The 24,807-nt window shown below is 51.1% G+C and overlaps 1 protein-coding gene across 1 annotated transcript; it reads left to right on the forward strand.

Moving 5' to 3' along the window:
- Positions 1-1,408: 1,408 nt before the first annotated feature.
- BRI3BP (BRI3 binding protein) lies at positions 1,409-24,146 on the forward strand. Its single transcript, XM_080821218.1, has 3 exons — positions 1,409-1,761; positions 14,351-14,453; positions 23,034-24,146. The coding sequence occupies exons 1-3, from the start codon at positions 1,552-1,554 to the stop codon at positions 23,453-23,455; spliced, it is 735 nt and encodes a 244-aa protein (XP_080677344.1). The 5' UTR covers positions 1,409-1,551; the 3' UTR covers positions 23,456-24,146.
- The last annotated feature ends 661 nt before the right edge of the window (positions 24,147-24,807 follow it).

Below are 24,807 nucleotides of genomic sequence, written 5' to 3' on the forward strand. Positions count from 1 at the left end.
TGGTAATGGTCTGGGTGCTGGTTACTTTCGTGTGTTGTTGATTTGGGTGTTTTTCTGTTTGTACATTATACCTCAGGAAAAAAGTTTTCCTAAAAAAATAAGAACTTAATGTGGCCAATTAATATGCAAAAATGTCACCAGGAATCCAGAGAAAGGTAAGTTCAAAAATAAGATACAAAGTTTCACTCTTCCGCTGGGCAAAGGTTAAGTTTTATTTTCCTGGCTGTCTCAAAAATAATGTCTGGTGGGGCGCCTGGGTGGCTCAGTGGGTTAAAGCCTCTGCCTTCGGCTCAGGTCATGATCCCAGAGTCCTGGGATTGAGCCCCACATCCGGCTCTCTGCTCAGCAGGGAGCCTGCTTCCCTTCCTCTCTCTCTGCCTGCTTCTCTGCCTACTTGTGATCTCTGTCTGTCAAATAAACAAATAAAATCTTAAAAAAAAATAATGTCTGGTTGGACACAGTTTGCTTCAGGCCCTTCTGCCACATTTGGTTAATGATAGCCCTTCAGTCTTTTAAAATCAGTCACCCTCCTACACTTTCATACCATTTACTTATTGAAGAAACTGGGTCGTTTGCCCCCTAGAATGCTCCACATTCTGGATTTCACTCAAGGCTTTTTCTCATTCCTCCTCCATCCCTCATATTTCCTGCAAACTGTGGGTTAGATGGAGAGGTCAGATCCGGTGAGGGTTCAAAGTGTTTTGGCAAGAATCCATCCTAAGTGGGGCAGATGACTTCCTGCTATTAGGGCCGGGTGCGCCCAGGTCAGGACGGCGTGGCCTCTCCATTTTCAAGTTCTGCCCCGACCAGTCAGTCCCCTTCTGGGTTTCAGCCTCTTGCTGCATCCATCATTTCACTAACGGGGTGCGACGTGATTTTCCAACACTCTCGCGCCCTCCTTTTGAACCAGCTGGACTTAATCTTCCGAAAACTTCCCCTCCTCACCTGTTTTGTGACGCTAAATTACAGCTCGTTCAGGAGGGGCAGGAGGGATATCCGCTCGCTGCTTCCCCCTTCTTTCAAAAATTTCAGAATGGATGAATGGATGAGCCGGAGCCCTCGCCATCGCCAACGGTGGCCGAGGATTGGGGATCGTTATAAACTCGGTGACACGTTTGTATCTGGTTCTCCAACCAATGGCGGTCATGATCCTCGCTGAGGCGGTTGCCAAGTTTTACCTGCACCGGCCGCTTTTTGCCGAAAAGTTAAACATAAAAATTGGTATTTTTTAAATAAAAGGTTACCTCCCCACCCCCCACTCAGCGGGGGCGGGGAGGCCGAGCAGGCCCCGGCCTCCGCCGCCCCTCGCGGGGACGTTGGCGGGTCGATGGCCCGGACCCCGCGTCCGGGGGCGGGGCGAGGCGTGGGCAGGGCCGTCGCGGCTCTGCGCGCGGGGCGGGGCAGGTGGCGCTGCGACAGCGGCGGCGGCGGCTGACAGAGGCGCGGCGGGCGGCCCCACCAGCGCGCCAACGCGGTCCCCCCGCCCGAGCCGCGGCGTCCCCGGTGCGGCCCTCAGCCCCGCTCCCGACACCGCATCCCGCCGGCCGCAGGATGGGCGCGCGCGCCTCGGGCGGGCCCCGGGCCCGGGCTGGGCTCCTGCTGCTGCTGCTGCTGCTGCTGCTCGGGCTGCTGGCCCCGGGCGCGCAGGGGGCGCGGGGCCGCGGCGGCACCGAGAAGAACACCTACCGCCGCACGGTCAACACCTTCTCGCAGAGCGTCAGCAGCCTGTTCGGCGAGGACAACGTGCGCGCCGCTCAGAAGGTGGGCGCCGGGCTCGAGCCTCCGGTCACCTTGCCCCGGCCGCCGCGCACCTGGCGCCCGGGGCCGGCCTGGGCCGTGTGCGGCCTCCGAGGCTGCCGGGCGGCGGGGAGAGGGGAGAGGGGAGGCCGGCCTGCGCCCCGGGGCCTGCCTCCTGCGGGCCCGCCGCCCCCGCGCCAGGCCGTGGTCGGAACCGGCCGCGGGAGCTCGCGCGCGGCGGGGGCGCGGGGCCTCGGGCGCCCTCTGCTCGGCGCCCCGCACTTCTCCTTGGACCTTGCCCGCCAGCGCGGCGCGGCCGGGAGTCGGGCCGCGCTGATGCCGGCCGCGCCTCTCATTCATTCATTCAGCGCGTTTGAATGAGCACCTACTATGAGCCAGGCGCCACGCGGCGGCCCAGGGGTGTCCTGCCCTGTCCTCAGCAACCCGCCTTTCTGCTAGCCTCACACCGACCCGCTTCCCTTGAGCACCTTAGGCCCTCCTCCTAATGCTTTGAAGACATTTAGGCCCCTTCCTTCCTTTCTCTTTCTTTCTTTCTTTCTTTCTCTCTTTCTTTCTTTCTTTATTTCCTTCCTTCCTTCCTTCCTTCCTTCCTCTTTCTTTCTTTCTTTCTTTCTCTCAACTTCGCAAGGAAAGAAAGGGGAGTAGAACAGTCTGCTATGTCGCTTTGGCAACCTGGCCCAGGAACCCTCCTAAGCTCCTACTTCTGCCGCCCCTTGATTTTGGAGCGTTTTTTACTCTGGAACTTTCAGCAACCTGCAGCTCTCCTGTGTGTTGAGCGCCTAGGAGGAGCGCGGGAACTTCTCCCCACGCCCTGCTCTGCCCTCCGGAGCCTGGTGGGACGGGCTTCATTTGGGGCAGGTCCCCGGAGAAAGAGGAAGTGAATGAGGGACAGTCGCGGGCCGTAATGTGGTTCCGTGAGCGCAGCCCCTGGTTGTTCCTCCTGTTAACTTCTTTGCTCTAGGCCAGCGCTGGGGTTTGGGAACTCAAGTTCTGGCTCCAGCACTTACCTGCCGGCTGGCCTCGCACAAGTGGCTTTTCTTGTCTTTGAGCTTCAGTTTCTTTATCCTTAGAAGGGGCTAATCATAATATCCCCTTAGTTATGAAGTGGGGATTATGAATCGCTGGGGGTCTTCCCCGCCCAGAGTAATGGCCAAATCCGTACCTGCTACATCCTGGCCGAGGTGCAAATCCATATTTCTTTAGTCCTACTGGAAGGACTTTTGGGGTGAAAAAAAAGTTCTCTGGTGCTTGAGATGCAGGGGGTAAAAAAATTAAAACCCAGATCAGATTGGCTGGATGTTCTTATTGGGTGAAATGAAAAGATTGGTTTAGTAGGAAAACGGTGACTTCTGACCGCCTGCCCTCTCCTGTGGGTGTGCAGACACTCCTTGTGGAGGTCGTGGGTTCTGTGGGGGAGAAGATCGCTTTGTGGGAGGCATGACCCAACACCTGAGAGCAAAAAGATTCCCAGCCCGTCTGCCTGGGCATAAAGGGTGTGAGCAAGGTGCCGTTGTTCTTGAATGATTCAAAGGCAAAGATCTTTTGTTTTGGAGCCAAGATTTTGAAAGTCTGGCTTGTGCTGGTGGGAGCACAGGCAAGTTACGTTTCGGGAGATGGTCCTAGGTGAGAATCTGAGTTCTATGGGCATGAAATACAAAATGATATTTCAGGGCCTCACCTCTGGGTTGGGATCAATAACACAGCTCTATGCTGGCAAAGAACCTGGGACTCTCAAGGTCAGAATTCTTTCTGGGGTAAAACAGGGTTTGTGCCTTCAATAGGGATAATACAAATTTGTTATTTGCTTGAAATGTGCTGAGTGCTTTTGCAGATAGAGTAACTCGAGTCTTAGAACAATGCTGTGAGTGGGTACTGTTAATGTGTTCATTTTGTAGGTAGGGAAACTGAGGCACAGAGTGGTGACATGCGTGTCTTCAAGTCAAACCAAGTGGCTGAGCCGGGAATTGAACCCAGGCAGACTGGGCCCGGAGTCGGCACTGGTACCTTCCCAGATCTTCCTGCTTCATGACCCATTCTGGTTCCCCCCCATCAGAGCAGTGTCTAGAATGAGGCTGACCTGACATTTCCTGTCGCGTGTAGCCCAGACGGGCCCAGCTTGGGGGAGACTGTCTTGTTACTCTTAATTAAACAAAAACTGGGTCTGCTGGCAACTGTAGTTTTCAGCATGTCTGGGGTTACTAATTGGAGCCAGACCGGCTTGGTGGGTTGTGAAGTTTGAGGGTGTTTAAAGACACACCCCATATTCTAATCTAGGCCGTGTCTAAAATAAACCCGTGATGTTCTGGTTTGGAGCGACGGGCCTCGCTGTCCCACAGACGTGGGTCGGAATCCCTAGCTCTGTGATCTCGGGCCAGTTGTTTGACCTCTCCGTCTCATTTGTGCAGAGGAGAGGAACTCGAGGGTTGAGTGCCATGAGCAGGGTTCTGCCATACGAGGTACTGAATAACCATTTAGGGAATGATAGAAGATATTTATAGGAAGTGGGTTCATCCGGTAGGAGAGCGATTGACTCGCTTATTTTTTTACTAAGCAACTTGTCTGTGAGTGTTCATAGCAGTACCTTGCACATCAGCCAAAAAGTGGAAACAGCCCAAATGTTTATCAGCTGATAATGGACACACTGTGGTCTGTGCAAGCAGGGAATACTATCCAGCCATAAAAAGGAATAAAGCACTTGGATGAAACTTGAAAAACAAAGGAAAGAAGCCAGACACCAAAGGCCACGCGTTGTAAGATTCCATTTGTGTGAAGTATCCAGAACAGGCAAATCTGTAGAGACCGAAAGTAGATAAAATGTTTCCTAAAAGGGGGCGGGTGGGATAGGGAGTGACCACTTAATTGATAGGGGGTTTCTTTCTGGGGCGATGAAAATGGTCTGGAGCTAGGTAGAGATTGTGGTTGCACACTGTTGGGAATGTACTAAATGCCCCTGAATTGTGCACTTTAAAATGGTTCATTTTATGCTATGTGTCTCTTACAACAATTGTTTAAAATTTCTTAAGCACCTACTGTATGAGCCAGACATAATGGCCCCTCCTGCGGACCTTTCAGGGGACAGGCAATAGATAAGTCCGATCCATAAAACAAGATTATTTCAGAGTGGTAAGTGCTGTTTCAGAAATAAGGGAAGATGATGTAATCATCATGAAGAAGAATCTTTGTTCAAGCTTAGGGTGGATCTGCCCTGCTCCAAGAGAGAGGGTCTGTTATGGCCTTCCCTGTTTTACAGATGAGGACAGCAAAGGCATGGAAAGGTTGAATCTCTTGCCCCCAGTCCAGCTAATCAGTGGGAGGGGACTGGGAGTGCCCACACTTGTAACCTCTGCGGAATTGGAAATCAGTGGAATAGAGTGGCCACGGAAGTAAGCTGAATGAGAAGGAGGTAGAGGGAGAGAGCATGCCAGGCAAAGGGAACGGCATGAGCAAAGGCCCTGCGGTGGGAATGGGAGGGCTGGTTGTAGGGCTGTGACTGACCGAGCAAGGGACAGAGGGAGACAGCCACGTCATGCAGGACCTAGGGTTAGGGTTAACAAAACAGGCTCAACAGTGATGCAAGAAAGGCCTTGTCTGAGCAAGGAGAAAGGGGTCAAGCGCCTTGCCCGGAGACATTGGGCAACATGTGGAGGAAGGGGCATGAGATGGGTCTGAGGATGGGTTCGCATGGAAGGAAAGAGGTGGGACAAGGTTGACGAGGCACGGCTCACAGGTTGGGTGCACTGGGGTGTGGATCTTGGGAAGCACAGGGAAAAATTACAGCTGGCCCCACGTGGTGGGAACATCTGAATGCTAAGCTGAGAGCTGGTGTTTTTTTCTTACTCCTTTGCTTTTAAGTTAGTTAGGTTTGTTTTTTTTTTAAGAAGCTTAACATTTATAGTTTTTTTTTTCTTTTTAATAAGGTCACAGTCGCATGGAATGCCATTTCAAATAGTTCAGAGTTAAAAAAAAAAAGAAAGAAAGAAATCTGCTTGCCACCTCTGACCCTATCTCCATTCTCCTTCCCAGAGCAGTAGGGATATTCTGAATACGGATAGACCCTGCCTCTTCATGAGTTTTCTGTTTTTCATGACACATGCTGTCCCACTCTCTTCTTCTTCTTCCTCCTCCTTCCTCTTCTTTTTTTAATTAATAAATTTCGGAGGCCAGATCCTATCGGTACATAAAGTTTTGATTCCTTCTTTTTGGAGGGCTGCCAAAAGCAAACTATCATTCAGGATGTACCGTAATTTAACCCACCCCTGATGGTCAATATTTTGTTAGCGTCCCGTCTTTTGCCTCTGCAAACCTGGCTGCAGTGAAGGTCTCCCTGTGAAGATTGTTGTGTGTGCACGTAGACAAATTCACCTACAGGCTGTTAGACGGCAGACTCCAAGGGTCTGTGCATTTACAGATTTTTAAGTGGAATCCTCGTTGGTGTACTTTCCTGCACGAGAAGCGTGAAGCATAGTGAGTCCCTGAAGATATCCGTGTCACGAGCACGCGGGTCTAGAAATGGATTGTCCCAGGCTCTCTACGCCCCTCCAACCCAAGACAACCATTCTCCTGCCTTTGGCAACATAGTTTTGTCTTTTGTCTTTACACACAGTTCTAATTCCATACACACTGTTTAAAAATAATATTTTATTTATCTATTTGAAATAGAGAGCCACGAGCAGGGGGAAAGGGAGAAATAGACTCCCCACTGAGCAGAGAGCCCGACACGGGGCTCGATTCCGGGACTCCAGGATCATGACCTGAGCTGACAGCAGACTCTTAACCAACTAAGCCACCCCAATACCCCATATACACTTTTAACACTGAGAGAGACTGCTGGATTGTTTTCCAAAGAAAGACAAGTTTCCACTCCTACCAAACATATGAAGGCAGGCTTCCAAACCTTCTCCAGCAAAGTGTGTCATTAAATTTTTGGTTTTATTATGTTTGAGATGATGGTCTCTTCACTGATTCAAAATCCATCGGCCTTTTCTATTCTGGAAACTGCCTTTTGTTTTCTTAGTCATTTTTCTATTGAGCTGTTGGTCTTCTGTTTTTGTTTTTTTAAGAGACTTTTGCTTTGTTAGGTGTTTGCAAGAAAGTATTTTGAGCAAAATAACCCTGACACTTTCCAGTCTTTTTTTCCCACCCCATGGAACCGCTTTACTGACATTACACTCCAAGAGACTGCACCTATTTACAGTGGGGTGAGAGGGGCCAAAAGTGGATGAGTTGACACATTTTGACGTGTGTCCCTGAAAACATCACCACAATCAAAACGTTTCCTCTAACTCGCTACTTTGAAAAATTTTGAAGGACAGAGCGTTTGAAAGAATAAGGAATGGCTGGAAATCCCTCACCTGGCCCAGGGATGGTTCACATATCCCCCAAACTTGTTTTTCTCTTTTCCTTGGCACACACCACACACACACACACACGCACACACCCACACACGTATACACGCTCCCATGCACACGCACAGGCATGGTCTTTTCTTTGCAGAAACATTTGAAAGTGAGTTGCAGACGTCATGACACTTTCTCCTACGGAAGCACAGAACCATTGTCCCCGCCGCCCCTCCCCCCCCCAGGAAAAAACCTTACATTTAGTACAAAAAACACTCGTCATATGCTGTCTATAGGCACATTTCCTTTACAGCTTTCCAAAAAAATCTAATGCGTAATCAGGCATCGCTCACTGCATTTGGTTTTCAGGTCACCTTAGTGTCCTTTAGTTTGTCAGAGTTCCCTCAAATTTTTGGGGGGGGGATGTGGAGAGCTTTTCTGACAGGGACATTTTTGAATTGCACAGACCAATTGCCTTTCCCCACCCCCTTATTTATTTTTTTGTTTTGTTTTTAAAGATTTTATTTATTTATTTGATAGAGAGAGATCACAAGTAGGCAAAGAAGCAGGTGAGAGAGAGAGAGAGAGAGGAGGAAGCAGGCTCCCCACCGAGCAGAGAGCCCGATGCAGGACTCGATCCCAGGACCCTGAGATCATGACCTGAGCTGAAGGCAGAGGCTTAACCCACTGAGCCACCCAGGTGCCCCTCGCCACCTTGTTTTGGTAACAGCTCTATGGAGCTATAATTCAGGTACCATAGACTTCGGTCGTGGAAATTTCAGTGGTTTTGAGTATATTTGGAGAGCTGTACAGCCATCACCTCCATCGATTTCAGAACATCCTCTTCATCCCAGAAGGAAACCTCACACCCGTTCGCTGTCATTCCCCTTCCCCCATCCTTACACAACCCGTCATCTGCGTGCTGGTTCCGTAGACTTGCCTATTCTGGACGTTTCGCACAAAGGGAATCACACAGTGTCCCTGGCTGCCTTCAGGACGGATCCACCATGTGGCCTGTGTCGGAACCTCATCCCTTCTTACGACTTTTTATTTATCCATCAGATGATGGATATCGGGTTATTTCCACTCTTTGGCTACTGTGATTAATGCTACTGTAAACATTCACGTACAAGTTTTTTGTTTTTTTTTTTGTTTGTTTGTTTTTGTTTTTTAAGAGAGAGAGAGAGAGCTCCCAGGCAGGAGAGCAACAGGCAGAGGTGGAGGGAGAAGCAGGGGGCCCTACACGAGGCTCGATCCCGGGACCCTGGGAGCATGATCCGAGCCCCAGGCAGGCGCCGAACCAACGGAGCCACCCAGGTGCCCCCCATGTACAGGTTTTTATGGGGACATGTGTTTCCAACATTTGGGGTGTACACGTAGGCATGGAATTGCTGAGTCCCGTGGTAACTGACATTTCAAGGAACCGCGGTACAGAGGCGCCCTTTTGGATTCCCACCAGCAGCGTATGAGATCCTCATTTCTCTACATTCTTGCAACACTTGTCACTTCTTTCTGATTAGAGCCCTCAGAGTGAGGCTGAAATGCTATCTCACCGTGGTCTTAAGAGACCAGTCTTGTCTTTTCTTTTCTTTTTTTAAAATATTTTATTTTATTTTATTTTATTTAAGATTTTATTTATTTATTTGACAGAGAGAGACACAGCGAGAGAGGGAACACAAGCAGGGGGAGTGGGAGAGGGAGAAGCAGGCTTCCGGCCAGGCAGGGAGGCGGATGCGTGGCTGGATCCCAGGACCCTGAGATCATCGCCCGAGGTGAAGGCAGATGCCCAATGACTGGGCCACCCAGACGCCCCTAAAGATTTTATTTTTAAGTAGATTTTATTTTAAGCCCCCAACATGGGGCTCGAACTCACAACCCCGAGATCGAGAGTCGCACGCTCTGCTGCCTGAGCCAGCCAGGCGCCCCCCAGACCAGTCGTTTCTCCAAATGTCCAGCGGGGTACATTGTCTGACGGTTGCCTGGCAGTGAGATGAGGGCATCAGCGCGTAAATGGCAAGGATCCCGCTGACGGGGTCTGCGTGCCTGCCTTGGAGGTGCCTTTCCCCTTTGTGACCCGTTTGTGACCGCCGCGTGTGTCCCAGTGTTCTCCGTTCATGTAATCTTTGCAGTCCCTGTGTTCTGCGCATGCTCGGGCCAACTCGAAACGGTAGAAACTTCCTTCCTGCTCTGAGTTGCTCATCAAGACGCCTGTGCTGACTTCCCCTGGAGCCACTTTGCATGAGCCAGAGAGCAACGGGCTGGGCGCGGGGGGTGCGATTGGATGCTGGATGCTGTCCGGGGGTGGGTGTCCAGGCCTCCCCGGTACAAGAAGAGGGATAATGAAATCCCGGCTTGAGTCATTTGTCCCTCCCATGGGGACAGCCACGGGCCTCCTGTCTGTTCACCTGAGTCTTCCTTGTTCTAACTTTTCATCCTGAACGTTGTGCAACCCTCACCAAGGGAGAAATATCTTGTAACGAGCCCTGCACCCATCGCCCACGGCTTCTGCCTATCAACCTTCTGCCAGTTCTGCCACAGTTGTCCCCTTGCCAAAAGTGACGTTTAACCTGCGATAGTATTTTAAAGCCAATCCAAGTCCTATTAGTTAACCTGAGAATACGTTGGTCTGTATCTTTAACAAACAAACAAAAAACACGACCACAAAACACACGGTTCATGGCAGTATTCTGTAGTGACTGACCCCAGTCGATTTTCCAGTTTTTCCGTCCGACTTGAAAGGTCTCCCAACCGAATTGCTTCCTTTACATTGAGATCCAAACAGAGTTTACCCTGCATTTAACCGATGTGTCTGTTAGGTCTCCCTTTAAAAAAAAATACATCTTTAAGGGGCGCCTGGCTGGCTGAGTCGGTGGACCCTATGACTCTTGACCTCTGAGTTGTGAGTTCGAGCCCTACCTTGGGCGTAGATATGACTTTAAAAAAAAATCTTCAAAAACGCACATACCTTTATTTTTTAGGAACATTTTAGATTTATAGAAAAATTGAGAGGATGGCACAGAATCCCCTCACAGCCTGCGGGCAGATCCCCCTGTTCTGAATGTCCTACATTCTCATAACACATTTGTTACGTCATCCAACCAGGATGGCTAGATTATAAGTAGCTCAGAGTCCATACTTTCTTTCGATAGCCTTGGTTTTTATCCAATGTCCCTTTGTGTCCGAGGACCCCATCCAGAACAGCACACTGGCTCGAGCTGTCCTCGAGCTGGGGCGCGCTCTCAGCCTCTCCTCGGCGGCCCCCCTGGGCAGCTTGCCGGATCCCGGATCCCGGATGCTGTAGGACACCCGTCAGCTATGATGGGTCTGACGTTCTTCTTGTGTAGGTTTGAGGCAGAAGACACATCAAGGGCACAGACTCTTAGCCCGATTCAAGCTGCTGTCATTTGAACGGCTCTTCCCTCTGTCACTGCTTCTTGCGTCCCCCACAGCTTCTGTGGCTTCTGTCCCGGGGCGAGTCTGCGTCCGCACCAGGCAGGTGCCCCCCCCAGGCTCTGGGCCGAAGTGTGACCCCTGTAGCCATGGCTCGGGGCTGCCCGGACAGGGCCTCCCTGTGCAGCTCCAACAATAGGAATTTACTAGAAATCTGAGACCACGGTGTAGGCAGGGTTGTTCCTTCCCAGGCCTCTCTCCTTGCTGTGCACGCGTGTCGTCACGTGGCCCTCCCTTTGTGCGTGTCTGTGTCCTAATCGCCTCTTCTTATAAGGATCCAGGTCCCATTGGGTGAGGGCCCACCCTAGTGACCTGGTTTTACTTTACTTACCTCTCTGAAGATCCTGTCGTTCATTCCAGTCACATCCTAAGGTCCTGGGGATTGGGGCCTCAAGGTAGGAATTCGGGGAGAACACAGTTCATCCCCACCCCCCAGAGTTCCCGTGTCTTTGCCGGGTGAAGTGGGCCAAAGTGTCCTACGTCTCGGGAGCAGTAGCTAAAGCAACAATGTGCCCACAGGGCAGAGAGCGAGTTTGCCAGTGTGTGGTTAGAAGGCCGAGGGTGGGCCCTTCCCTGCTTTCCACCTCTCTTGCCCCGGCCTGTTTTCAGGACGGACCGGTTCTTCCTTCTGAGCGATGCCAATCCTGCTTGGGCATGAGGTTTTCCCAAGGACGGCGGGTCTCCAGGCACCTCCCGGAGACCTGTATCGCTAGGTGCTGCGACAGGAGCCTCCTTAGGTGTTCCAACCCCTGGGTACCTGGTGTGTGCTGGCCCCGTGCAGAGGCCTTTCCAGGTTAAGGTGTCCAATCCTATCTTGGCCCCATTTGACAGCTGACAAAACTGAGGCACAGAGAGTTTCAGCGGCGTGAGCACTGGTGCCTCTTCCTTCCAAAACAGCTCCTTCCTCACACCCTTTCTGGGGGAGCTGGTACCATCTCAAAGGCCAATACCTTCTTCTAGGAAGCCTAGGGCCCTTCCTTTTTCCTCCATTTGAACAAATTGTGAAAAACTGCCACCCAGTTCCAGACCAACACGTACGATATGCAACAGGATGAGCAAAACAGGGCCAGGGCGTACCTGTAAAGTGGGATGCTACGGGGCCATGAAAAGGAATGAACGCCTGATTCCTGGTACAACCTGGGGAATGTCGTGATGAGTGAACGAAGGTGGATGCGAGAGGTCACATGTCCTACAATTCTGTTTGTATGGAACGTCTAGAAAAGGCAAATCCGTAGAGACAGACAGATTAGCGGGTGCCTAGGTTGGGGTGGAGGGATGGAGAGGCTTTCTTTGGAGGCGATGACCATGTTCTAAAATTAGATCATGGTGACTGTTGTATAACTTCGTGACTTCGTGACTTTTCTAAAGACCACCCAACTGGACTTTGAAGACATGAACTTAGTGATATGTAAATCATATGCCAGTAAAGCTCTTTTTTTTTTTTTTTTAAAGGAGGGTTTTTGTTTTGTTTTGTTTTGTTTTTTAGAAAGAGAGGGGAGTGGACTGAGGGAGAGGGAGAGAACCCCAACCTGAGTTCCCACTGAGCACGGAGCCCAACTCTGGGCTCAGTCACACAGCCCTGAGATCATGACCTGAGCTGGAGTCAAGAGTTGGATGCTTAACTAACTGTGCCATCCAGGTGTCCCTAAAAAAGGAGTTTTAATTATAAGACCGTTACCAATGGGCCTTCTACCTGGGTACAGATGTGTCCTGCCAACTCCCTCCACGGCTGAGAGGGGCAGCCGCCCTCTTTTCTGTGGCACGTATGCTTCCTTCTGGCATTCACACAGTCTTTCCACTCGTGTGTGTAAGTGTTTTTTTGTTTTTTGTTTTTATTTTCATTTTTTAAGTAGACTCCACACCCCATACGGGTCTTGAACTCAGGACCCTGAGATCAAGAGAGTCACATGTTCCACCGACTGAGCCAGCCAGGTGCCCTGTTTTATTATTATTGTTATTTTTAATCCCAGCTCCTTTTTTCTTTAACCCTTCCATTTTAAAATAGCTTAAAAGAGGTATAATTCAAGTACCAAACAATTCATCCCCCAAAGTGTGCCGTTCTGCCCTCGTTGGTCTGTTCATAGAGTTGCGCACTTGTCACCATAGTCCGTGGGAGGACATTTCGCCACTTCTAGAAGAGATTGCGTACCTTTTAGTCATCACAGCCCCTGGCAACCGCCCGTCTACTTTCTGTCCCTATGGCTTTGCCTGTTCTGGACATTTCATGCAAACAGAATCGTTTGCTCCGCGGTCTCTCGTGTCTGGCTTCATTCCCTGAGCACCCTGTTTTCAAGGCTGACGCGGAAGCGTGCCTCAGTACCTCCTTCCATTTTATGGCCCCATAATACCCCGTTGTCTGGATAGACCAGGCTCTGTTCGTCCGCCTGTCAGCTGATGGCCATATTTGTACCGTCTCTACCCGTACAAACCCCGTTAGGGCAATGACCTAAGGATAAAAGGATGATTCCTTACAGGACGCATTGGGGTCAATGCTCTATGAGAATAGAGCAGAATAGGATGTCAGTAGGAATTGTGACCATTTACCAGGTGCTCAAGGCACTTCACATGAATATAGCACTTACTGCTCAGAAAACCAGATGGGGCAGTACAAGTGTACGTACGTATCTCTCAGCTGGAGCTCTGCTGTGTATCATATGTGGGTATCTGTGTAGCTCACTCACACACACACACACACACACACACACAAACAGAGCTACCTAGCTAGCAGGAAGAGGCCGACCTGGGATTTGAACCCAGCACCTAGACTCCCAGCTGCACGTGCTCTCAGCCAAGCCACAGAGCTGGGGTGGAAGTTATTTGAGTCCCCTCTCTCCTGGCTGCTGGTTCAACCCTGTTCCTTTTCCCCGTGTCCTGGGGCAGCGATCCAACCATGAAGTCTGATTCCAAATGCTGTAGGCAGTTCACTCCAAGACATTGCCCACGTGAGTCAGAGCGCCTATAGGTACAAGGCTCCGCTTGTCGTTCCCATTTGCCCTAATAGCGCAGGTGGGAACAACCGAGGTGTCCAGCGGGAGGGGATCACTTAAACCTCTTTACGGAGAATGAGGCAGCTCTGTACGGACTGAGGTTGAGTAATCACCAAGACAAGAGTGTCACAGGAGAAAAACTGCAAAACCGGGCCCATTTGCTGTTGCTAGTGGGAAGACACTGACCGGGCGCCTCTACAGGACGCCACAGAGGTGAGTGGTGACAACAGGTGTCTCCGGACGGAGGTCTGCATGGCGGGGAGTGAGATAGGAGACTTGCCTTTCACTGAATTCCCGTTTGCAGCTCTGAGTTTCATACCATGTGCGCAGAGTGTTACTTATTTCCCCAAACTAGGCGAACAAGACTGATTCCTCCTGTTCATAGTCCTCCAGAATCACCCGGAGAGCCCACGAAGCCCTCCAACAGGCCGGGGCCTCACAGCCGGGTGGGGCGCAGGGCTCTAGCATGTCCACGTACCTGGGAGACAGCTCGTGTGTGAGAACCACCATCGTCCTCATCCTTGTTCCTCGTCCCCAACACCCACGCTCTGGGTGAAACTGTTTAAAAATGAGAAATCAGGCAGAGAGAAGCGGAGACCTTGACCTTGTCATGAGCAGGAGGGCTCTCGGAGAAATCAGGAGTGGAGCAAAGCCACTTCGTGGGGACCTCCCAGCTCCCAGCCGACCGAGCTCACGACAGCACCCGGGCTACCAGCCGACCCTGTTTTCCCACTGATGTGTCAACCACCGGGCCTGGCTGGACGAGGAGGTGGGGGCGTTGTCCTAGTTGGTGTAGTGACCGTTCTCTTGTTTCTGCAGTTCCTGACCAGGCTGACCGAGCGGTTCGTGCTGGGGGTGGACATGTTTGTGGAAACGTTGTGGAAACTTTGGACGGACCTCTTGGATGTTCTTGGACTTGATGGTAAGTGGTGCTGGGGGGGCATTCATTTAAGGCACTGTTTTTTTCTAGTGGTTCTCAAGATGTGGACTCAGTATCCGCAGTGGGTGGCACGGGGGACCCCTTGGAAGGGGCAGGGGGACACAAGTGAACAATTTTTCTTGGAATAGCTGCGTAAAGAAATGGCCCATCCAGACTGAGGTGCACGGATGCTGTTTGGGGTGAGGTACGGGTGGGTGTTGCTGACTCGCCTGCCCCCAGGCAAGCTGTGGGGACCAGAGGCAGGGCCTCTGGGCTGTGGGAATACATCACAGACTACGACAGCTATTTAGGCAGAAAGGGATTTCATACAAAGCTTGGGTCGCTTGCAGAGTTATCAGAAGGAGCGGGGTGTGGCCCCCAGAACCCGGCCGAACTGGCCTGCCCAGGGAGTTGCTGCTCTGCCCCAGGAATCAGGAGGCTGCCCCTGGAATTGGATTCAGGGTCACGGGCCCCGGTCCAGGCTGCCACCTCGCTTGCCAGGAAGTCTCCAGTAGCCTGTATTGAGGTCCCCAGGATCAGCCCCAGGCACAGTGAGCCACTAGGAAGACCCAGGACTCAGCATTGTAGTCATGCTCATGGCTGTAACTTCTTAGAGTAGAAGGACACAAAGCACCGTCAGCAAGGGGGACAGCACGCTCTCATTCCTCCAGCCGCAGTTTGTGACGACAGCTGTCAAGTGTCGTCTAGCCGGGAAGCCTGTTAGAGACCCAGCGCCTGGGGTATTTCTTAGGGGCTGGTCACTTAGGCACCTTCTGCCTGGCACGGACCCAGACTCGACTCCCCGCAGGAGAGCAGGCGGTCAACATAAATCCCATGATTCGTACAGACAGTCCAGGCACAGAGAGCCCCCGTTATGAGGGAAAGGAGGGAGCTCTCCGCCATACATCTGTTTTCCCCACACCACCAAGCAGTTGACTCAGTCCTCCGTAGACACTGACCAGGCGTCCTGCATATTTAAATGAACTCTGACCCTGTCTATCTAGAGATAGTGTCAGAGCGAACCCATAGGGCAAGGGCTCGTCCCGCAGGATGCCCCTTCCTCTCCAGATGCTGGTCATGAGCCCGCCTGTCCTTCTGGCGGACTGGCTCTAGATAGGAGGTTCCCACGTGCGGGAAGGGCTAGGGAGCCTTAATGTTCTCCGAGCGTCCCAGCCCGGAACCTCCCCAGACCCCGTCCTGTCGGGTTTGTATGGAGACTCTGTGACACAGGCGTGACTGAGTAAATCCCTGACGGTCGCTGACTGGTTTGACCTCCAGCCGCTCTCCCCTCCCTGGACGTCAGGGCATGGCACAGAAATCCCAGCCCTCTCCCCGCGGCTGGTTCTCCCAGCACCGAGCCCCTGTCCTTAGGGTCTTTCCAAAAGTCACCGCATTGGGATACGGCTCAAAGGGGCTTCTTAGGAATTATCAAGACACCTTTACTGCTCTCGCTCCTTAGAAAACTCCGAAGGTTTTAGGAGCTCTGTGCCGGGCATGCAGACAAAGACCAAATATGCATACTTTGTACTATAAATCTCCATATCACACTCCAGCAATCCAAGTTCCCAAACGCCAGCCAAGGGCCCGTCTTCCCTGCACACCCCTCTAGAGAGCAGCCTCCGGCCTGCCGTGGGAACCGTTCCGCACACCTCCTAACTCAGGGTCCTGTCTTGGCCACTGTGGCTCCTGCTCAGCCGGTCAGCCAGCGTGGTTTTTGTTCTTATTCCTACTTTTGCTACATCGAGTGATTTCTGAAAAAAAAACATTAGTCGGGTCAAGTCCTTCACCTTCAAACTGCCCAGGAGCTCCTGTTGCCCTTGGATCCCACATGGGGTTCCCAGCGAGGGTGGTCAGCTCCAAGGATCTGCCCGGCCTCTCTACCCAGCCCCCGGCCTCCATCCTGCTCTTGGACACAGCTTTGGTTCCTTTAGGTGTCCCCTGCCAGGAGCAGCCCCTCATCCCTTTGCCTGGTGGGTCTTTCCCATCCTCTGCTCTTGGGTATATGACACCTCCTCCAAGAAGCCCATCCTGACTAACCCATGTACAGGGACCCGGTCTGTTCTCACAACCACCATCACTTGTCAGCTATGATGTCATATGCACGTGTGTGCGTGCATGTCTGCGTGTGTGTGTGTTTATTGCCCATGTCCTTCTGGAATCTCTCTGCTCTGAGTGGGGTTTGCCCATCTCCTCCAGACTGTGCCCTCTGCCTTCCTCTGCCTCGGGTGCATAGGGGCCCGTGATTCATAAAAGTTGGAGGACTGTTGGCCCCACTACTTGGCTGCTGGTGTGAGTTCACACTGGTGTGTCCCCCAGAGACGTCCCAGAAGCCCCATATCTGTGAACATGAGCTGATTGGGGGGTAGAGTCTTTGCAGATCACCGTGGGTCCTATATGCAAGTCTGGTGTCCTTATATGAGGAGGGAAATTTGGACACAGAGACTGAGAGAAACACGCAGAGAAGAGACAGCCTTGGCAGAGACCAGAGAGATGTGGCCACAAGCCCGGGACGCCTGGATCCCCTCAGGAGCAGGAAGAGGCAGGAGCGACCCCCTGTAGAGTGCTCAAGGAGCCCCACCCCACCCACACCCTGGTGTCGGAATCCTGGCCCCCAGCCAGCAAGACAGTGCATTCCTCTTGCTTAAAGCCACTGCGTCTGGTCACAACAGCTGTGGGAAACCAGTACAACCCTGCCATGTGCAGGGTCTCCGGGAACCCTCACAGTTGCCTTTGACACTCCCGGAACCTGATGAACTGGAGACGCGGCCCCGCAGGCAGGGCGGCCTGGTTCACCCCCACTGTCGTCCCCCCTCAGCCCCTGGGAGTTCAACCTGGGAGAGGTTCAACCTGGGAGAGGCCTCAGACCAGCTCAGGGCACCTCACCACTGGGGCAAAGGATCCGCCATAGCGGGCCGGCCCTTTGAGAGGCTGCCGTGCCACCTGCAACCTCCCGGGGCTGCTGAGGACTCCTCCTGGGAGTCCGGCTGCGTCAGCTCACAGCATGGATAGAGCAACTGCTTGCAATCGTGCTTGGACTCCGTGTTCAGCGCCGCCCAGGTTCCATCCCCGACCAGCGTGCCCTGGAGAAGCGAGCCTCATTGCAGAAAGTTGCACGCAGCTTGGAGCGGAAAAGCTGGAGTAGCGACGGCCTCCCGATTACACGGGAGACGATCGGAACAGCATCGTCCTCATGTTCGTGGCCAGAGCCGCTGGCCCGTTCCAGAGATGAAAGCACTCCCTTCCATGTCACGTTCTCCCCTCCCCGTAGCTGGGGCATCAGCTTCAAAACATCCGAAGGCCTTTGGGATTTGTGTCTTAGGCTTAGAAGTAGGAATGTGCAAAAGGCAGGAGACTGTACCCCAAAGCTAGATATTCTGGTGCACAATGTTTCCACAGGTACAGTCACTCTAACTTCTGACTCCAGAAGTTTTCAGGGTCATGGAGCCTCCCAGGACCAACGGAGCTCCGGCCCAGTGGAAATGGAGAACTGGATGAAGTTACATGTTCCAGTTGCTGCATTAGAAAAGTAGAAAGACACGAACTGAATAAGGTATTTTAGCCGACCCAGCAGATTCCAAATATCGTCATCTCAACTTGTGGTCAATACGAAAAATTGTTAATGAGGTGCCTTATGTTTTGGGGGTCGTTACACCATCGAAGTGCAGCCTGTATTTGACACAGCACATCTCTGTTCAGACTTGCCACATCTCAAGTGCTCTGTGGCCCCATGTGGCCAGTGGCTATCGTAAAGGACACAGGGGCATTAGCCCTGCTCTAGATCTGGTGGCTCAGGCCACTGTTCTGGGAAGTGGAGCCCTTGTCCAGGAGTCGGAAGGACAGATTTAAGTCTCGTGGCTTCGTCAAGTTGTTTCCGTTCTCTGAAGGCTTGGAAGCCACAACCCGCGCCCCCCTTGCACTGTGCTGTGACCACGCACCGGGACAGCGCAAGGAGTGGATGGCTCCAAGCATCACAGTCCCCGCCCTGCCCTGCTGTAGCTGTGGCAGTCCCCTCGTGGGAAAGGCTACATATTGTCAGCGTGTTGGACCAGATGACAATTAGTGCAGAACCGATAGAACAGTGCCTAGCCCCAGGCAAATGCCTCGTAAACACTCTGTGGCTCACAGAGGGTCTCTGCTCCAAAAAGTACCTCATCACGCCCTTCTGGGACTCACCCAGTCCCGATTCCCTGCGCTGAGGGCCGCCTGCATCCGCCTGCACACAGAGTCAGCTCTCCCTAGGACCCTGGATCGGGGCGGGCCCCTGACCCAGTATGGCCGGCAACCTCACGGGAGGGGGAACCTTGGGCCCAGAGGCCCCACAACGATGAAGGCAGAGATCGGGGAATGATTGTGCGAGTCAGGAAGGCTGGGGATCGCCCACACACCCCAGAAGCCTGGGAAAGGCCTGGGACGGAGTCTCCCTCGTGGCTTCAGAAGGGGCCACCTGCCGACACCTTGACCTCACCCTTGTGGCCTCCGTGCTGTGTGAGAATTTGATCCTATTGTCTGAGCCACTCATCCCGTGGTTCTTAACTGTGGCAGCCCCAGCAAGCGGATACAGGCAGGACATCCAGAGCTGCTCGTGTCCTAGTTAGGATTTTTAGGGCCTCCGCAGGGCGGGGCGAGGTTGCTCCTCACTGGCCTCGCTGGAGAGAAGTGCAGTTTTTATTAGAGTCACGGGAACTGTGTTACCATTCTTGGCCCCAGTCAGGGAATCCCCCCAGGAACCCTTGTACCCACTGGTCACCCCACTTAGTCCCTTGATAACCTGATAGTACATGCTGTATGGCTTTGGATGGTGAGTCTAGTCTGGTGGTTCTCAAAGTATGCTTGGAGGAACCCTGGAGGGGGTTCCCTGAGGCCCGTCAGAGGAAACTGTGAGGTCATGCATTCGAGGCATGCTTCCACAGTTCTTATATCGAGTCCATGTTGATAATAGAGCGAATATGTTGGGCTAAGTATCTTAACGTTAATTTTTAGCTTTTTCTTTTTTGCCCTTTTTAATGTGGTCACTAGAAATAGGTGAATTACATCTGTGGCCCACCTTTGTGGCTGGCATCCTATTTCTGAGGATTCAAAACCAGATCTGAGGATCCAGCCCTCTCCTCTCAAAGCAGATATTATAGAGATTTGTTAAAATGCAAAACAAGTCCACTGTTTTGGTTGTGGGTGATTTGGGGGCTTTGTTTTGGAAAGCAGTTATTTTTCATGAAAAATATATTGTGTTAACCTATAAATGGGTTCACTGTTATTTTTAAACAAATTAATAATAATGTTTAAACATGAATTTATTCCTTTTGCTTAATTTTTCTGTAAACCTAAAACTCCTCTGAAAAATTTAGGCTATTTAATAAGAAAAAAATTTTTAAAGAAAAATTAGCCTTAAGGTATGAGGTATATCTAAGTACAAGATCATAATGAAGTTCTTTTTTATTTTATTTTTTTTTAGTATCTCCATGCCCAGTGTAGTGCCCAGTGTGAGGCTTGAACTCACAGCCCTGAGATCAAGACCTGAGCTGAGATCAAGAGTCAGACGTTTAACTGACTGAGCCACCCAGGTGCCCCCAATGAAATTCTTTTTTATTTTTTTTAATATTTTATTTATTTATTTGACAGAGAGAGATCACAAGTAGGCAGAGAGGCAGGCAGAGAGAGAGGGAGGGAAGCAGGCTCCCTGCCTAGCAGAGAGCCCGATGCAAGGCTCGATCCCAGGACCCTGGGATTATGACCTGAGCCACGCAGACACCCCTCAATGGCTTTTCTTTAACCAATGTAGAAAAGAATCCTAAAATTTATATGGAACCACAAAAGACCCTGACTAGCCAAAGGAATCGTGAGAAAGAAGATCTAAGTGGTACTTCCTAATTTCAAGTTGTATTTTAAAGCAGGAATGATCAAAATAGTATAATTCTGAGGTTAAAACAGACATACAGGGGCGCCTGGGTGGTTCAGTGGGTTAAGCCTCTGCCTTCAGCTTGTGTCATGATCTCAGGGTCCTGGGATCGAGCCCCGCATCGGGCTCTCTGCTCAGCAAGGAGCCTGCTTCCCTCTCTCTGCCTGCCTCTCTGCCCACTTGTGATCTCTATTCCTCTGTCAAATAAATAAATAAAATCTTAAAAAACAACAACAACAGACATACAGACCAATGTAAGAGAACTGAGAACACAGAAATAAACCGGGATCTATGCTCAGAAAACTGGATATTCACGTGTAATAGAATGAAACCAGACCCCTATATTATGCCCCTCACAAAAATGAACTCAGAATGTATTACAGACTTAAATGTAAGACCGGAAACCATAAAACTCCTAGAAAAAAACAGGTGGTAAGCTTTTTGACCTTGGTCTTGGTAATGGCTTTTGGTGGTTTTTTTTTTTTTTTAATTTGACACCCAAAGCAAAAATAAACAAGTGAGACCACATCAAACTGAGAAACTTCTGCACAGCAGAAGGAACAATGTACAAAATGGAAAGTACCTACGGAGTGGGGAAAAACTATTTGCAAACTGTATATCTGTTACGGGGTTAATGTCTAAAATATATGAAGAACTCCTAAAACTGAATAGCAAGAAACCCACAGTCTGATTAAAATACGAGCAAAGGACCCAAACGGACATTTTTCCAAGGAAGACATACAAACGGCCAATGCTTATATAAAAAGGTGCTCAACATCGCTAATCAGGGAAGTGCAAATCGAAAGCACACGAGAGGGCGCTGCTCCTCCCCATTGTTCTGGGCCAGGCGTGGCCGTGGACTGGTGAGGGAGCAGCCGGAGCACTTTGGAAACCAGGCAAACCACTCCCTCACAAAAGCACACGAGATATCATCTTACACCTACTGGGATGACTCCTGTCCCAAAGACGAGATTACAAATGCTGGCGAGGACGTGTGCAGCAGGGAACCCTTCCTTGTGCGCTGTTGGTGGGATTCTCAATTGGGGCAGTCACTGTGGGAAACAGTATGGAAGTTCCTGAAAGAATTAAAAATCAGAGTTACCGTATCATCCAGCAATCCCGCTCCTAGGAATAGACCCAAAGGAAAGGAAAACACTATGTCACAGAGACGTATGCATCGCCATGTTCATTGCCACGTTGTCTACAATGGCCAAGACGCAGAATCCACCTAAGTGTCCATCGACAGGTGAATGGGTAGAGAAGTTGGCCCTGTATACAATGGAATATCACTCAGCCCTCAAAGGGAAGGAGATCCTGCCATTTGCGACAACATGGACGGAACATGAGGGCATTTTGCTAAATGAAGTAAGTCAGACAAAGACAGATACCATATGATCTCACTTATATGTAGAATCTTTAAAAAAAAAAGCCTCATAGAAAAAGAGATCAGATTTGTGGTCAGAGGTAGGAGATAGTGGGTGGGAGAATCGGAATAAGATGGTCAAAAGGTACAAATTTCTAATTATAAGATAAATAAGTATAGGGAGGTAATGTACAACGTGATGATTATAGTTAACTCTGCTACATGGTATATTTGAAAGTTATTAAGAGAGTAGTAGATCCTAAGAGTTCTCAGGACAAGAAAAGAAAAAAAATTTTTTTTATTTATATGAGGTGATGAATGTTAATTACGTTTATTGTAATAATTTCCCAATATGTGTAATGAGTCATGCTTTACAGCTTGAGCTTATGTGGCACTTTATTTCAGTTATATTTTAATAAAACCGGAAAAAATATGCATGCTGAAGTATGATCTTTTGCCTCTTTCAAATGGCTCGGTAAAAAAAAAAAGTATGTGACAAAACAAAATATGGTAAAACGTTAACAACTGTTTAACCTAGTGGTTTCAATAGGAGTATTTATCTTACGATCCTTGTAACTTTTCTGTTTGAAAATTTTCTTAAGTCGGACACAGAGAATACATCTCCTCCATTTCACTCCATATTTAAGATGGAACGTCTCGTATGATTAGGTTTGGCTGTGAGTAAGAGATCTAAAATACCAGCAGCTTTAACAAGATGGAAGCTTATTTCTCTATGTGAAAGTTCACAGGTAGGTGGTTAGGCAGGTGGGTGGCTTTGCAGCACATTGTCCTCAGGACCGAGGCTCCTTCCATCTTATTGCTCCCCAATAGGCTACTTCCCTTACTTCATGGCCCAAGACAGCTGCTCCCACTCCCGCCATCGCATCCACATCCCAGCAGGCAGAAGAAAAGGAGGTAAAGGGCACATTCCTGCTACTTTTAGGAAAAACCCCTTGAGGCCACCCCAAAACATCTCCTCGACCAAAGCTCAGTTTTGTAGCCATAAGGGAGGCCGGAAAGGCCTTCATCCTAGGAAGCCCCATAACCAGACTAAAACTGGCCATTCGTGACTCTGAAAGACAGGAAGGGAGGAAATCCAAGGACAGCGTGTAAGCTCCGCCCTGCCACGACGGGGCGTTTTAAACTCAGGCTACGGCAGGTGGTCTTCTCCCAGGGCTTAGCAGGAACGATCACGAGGCAGCCGACGTCAGGGACCTCTTGTCGTAAACACCCAGCAGAGGAGCCAAGCTGCCCGAACAAACCCCGCCTGGAGAGAAAGCCCTGGCTCCTCGTGACCGGACCCCTGTCCCTCTTCTCTGTCCCGCAGTGTCGAACCTGTCCCAGTACTTCAGCCCGGCCTCGGTGGCCAACAGCCCGGCCCGCGCCCTCCTGCTGGTGGGCGTGGTCCTGCTGGCCTACTGGTTCCTGTCGCTGACCCTGGGCTTCACCTTCAGCCTCCTGCACGTGGTGTTCGGCCGCTTCTTCTGGGTGGCGCGGGTCATCCTGTTCTCCATGTCCTGCGTGTACGTGCTGCACAAGTACGAGGGGGAGCCGGAGAACGCCATCCTGCCTCTGTGCTTCGTGGTGGCCATCTACTTCATGACCGGGCCCATGGGCTTCTACTGGCGCGGCGGGCCCAGCGGCCCCAGCGTGGAGGAGAAGCTGGAGCACCTGGAGAACCAGGTCAGACTGCTCAACATCCGCCTCAACAAGGTTCTGGAGAGTCTGGACCGCGCCAACGGCAAGTGACAATCAGCCGGCCGGCCGGGTCCCCTCACGCCAGCGCCCTCTCTCAGAAAACAGAAGCGGAGAAGGAAGAAGAGAGCACCCAACCCCAAGCAATTTCAATAAACACTCCCGAGCACGGCGGGGGGCGCTCCGTGAGGGTCTTTCCGGCCACGTGTCGACCCCGAGGACACGTTCCCCGAGGGATGGCGGGATCGTTTGTGTGGAACTACCCACGAAGTGTCATTAGTGGGGGAGGGGGGGAAAAAGAATATTTTTTAAACAAAGGATATAACCATATTAGCTGTACAGGAAGAGTTTATCTGTGCATAGAGCATAAAGTTAATTTTTTCAAGCACTTCAGTACATCTTTTGTAAGGTTTTTTAATAAAGGCGGATCGAGTCAAGTTGAATCAGACTTTACACTGAGGGGAAGGCTATGCTAATTGGACACTTTGGACGCTCCAACGCTGGAGTTGGGTTTCCCAGCATAGGGCTTGGTGGGGGGGGTCTGTGTGCATGATTCTCGTGCTCCAAAACCCTGGGCTTCATCGGATGTCATTTTCGGTTGATGGCGACTTACTGGACGGATGGTGTCGGTTCTGGGTGTGGGCAGTCGGGGTCCAGGACGAAACGAAACATCTTTTGGGTCCTAGTGGCCCCGGCCAGGCCCCTGTCAACTCTATTTCTAAAAAGATGAGATTATTCTTTGTGGAAAACTTGTTTTTTAGTTGTTTTGCTTTGTTTTGTTTCCTTCTGAACTTTGATGTATTTTAACCTCCACGTTTTGTAAAGGAAAATTCAAGGACCAGCAAAGAAGTGTCTTTGGGGTTTGATGCCAAGAGCCACGTGAGCGAGCACCAAAGCTCCCTCCGTCAGGAGTCTGTGTGATGCCCTCATGTCGCTGTCCGCCAGCCAGACCTCTAGAGGGAAGGTATGGCCTCAAGGGTTGCTGTTTTTTCCCCTGTAGTTTTGGTGGACTCGGGACCACGAAAGAAGAGCAAATCGTAGCAGCTGAGAACATTTCCAAGTCGATGGCTGCTTCTAAGGCGTTCTCAGGAGCAATTAGCGGCAAGAAACACGCCTTGGAGAAGATGCGAATTATTTTTCCTGAAATTTTTACGATCCGCACGTCAGGTGCTTTCTGTCTGAAGTCTGTGGTGCCCTCGTCTTAGGTGGTGCCCCGGGGCAGAGAGGGGCATACTGGGCAGACAGCAGTGGGGGGTCTCGGCTGGGGTGCCTTTCGAGGCTGGGTCAGGGGTGCAGGGAAGTGCCCCAGTCTTGTGCCACCCCCCCCCCCCGGGTCTGTTGATAAGCACCGGGGAACACACAGTGAGGAAGGGAGACTCCAGCTTTGCCAGAAGACAGTTTTGAAG

The sequence above is a fragment of the Martes martes genome (genome assembly GCF_963455335.1).
Source record: "Martes martes genome assembly, chromosome: 13".
In the NCBI taxonomy this organism is placed as follows: Eukaryota; Metazoa; Chordata; class Mammalia; order Carnivora; family Mustelidae; genus Martes; species Martes martes.

Coding starts and splice junctions, on each gene's coding strand:
- BRI3BP (XM_080821218.1), top strand. CDS start 1,552: ATGGGCGCGCGCGCCTCGGGCGGGCCCCGGGCCCGGGCTGGGCTCCTG. Junction 1,762..14,350: donor ACGTGCGCGCCGCTCAGAAG/GTGGGCGCCGGG, acceptor TTGTTTCTGCAG/TTCCTGACCAGGCTGACCGA. Junction 14,454..23,033: donor GGATGTTCTTGGACTTGATG/GTAAGTGGTGCT, acceptor TCTGTCCCGCAG/TGTCGAACCTGTCCCAGTAC.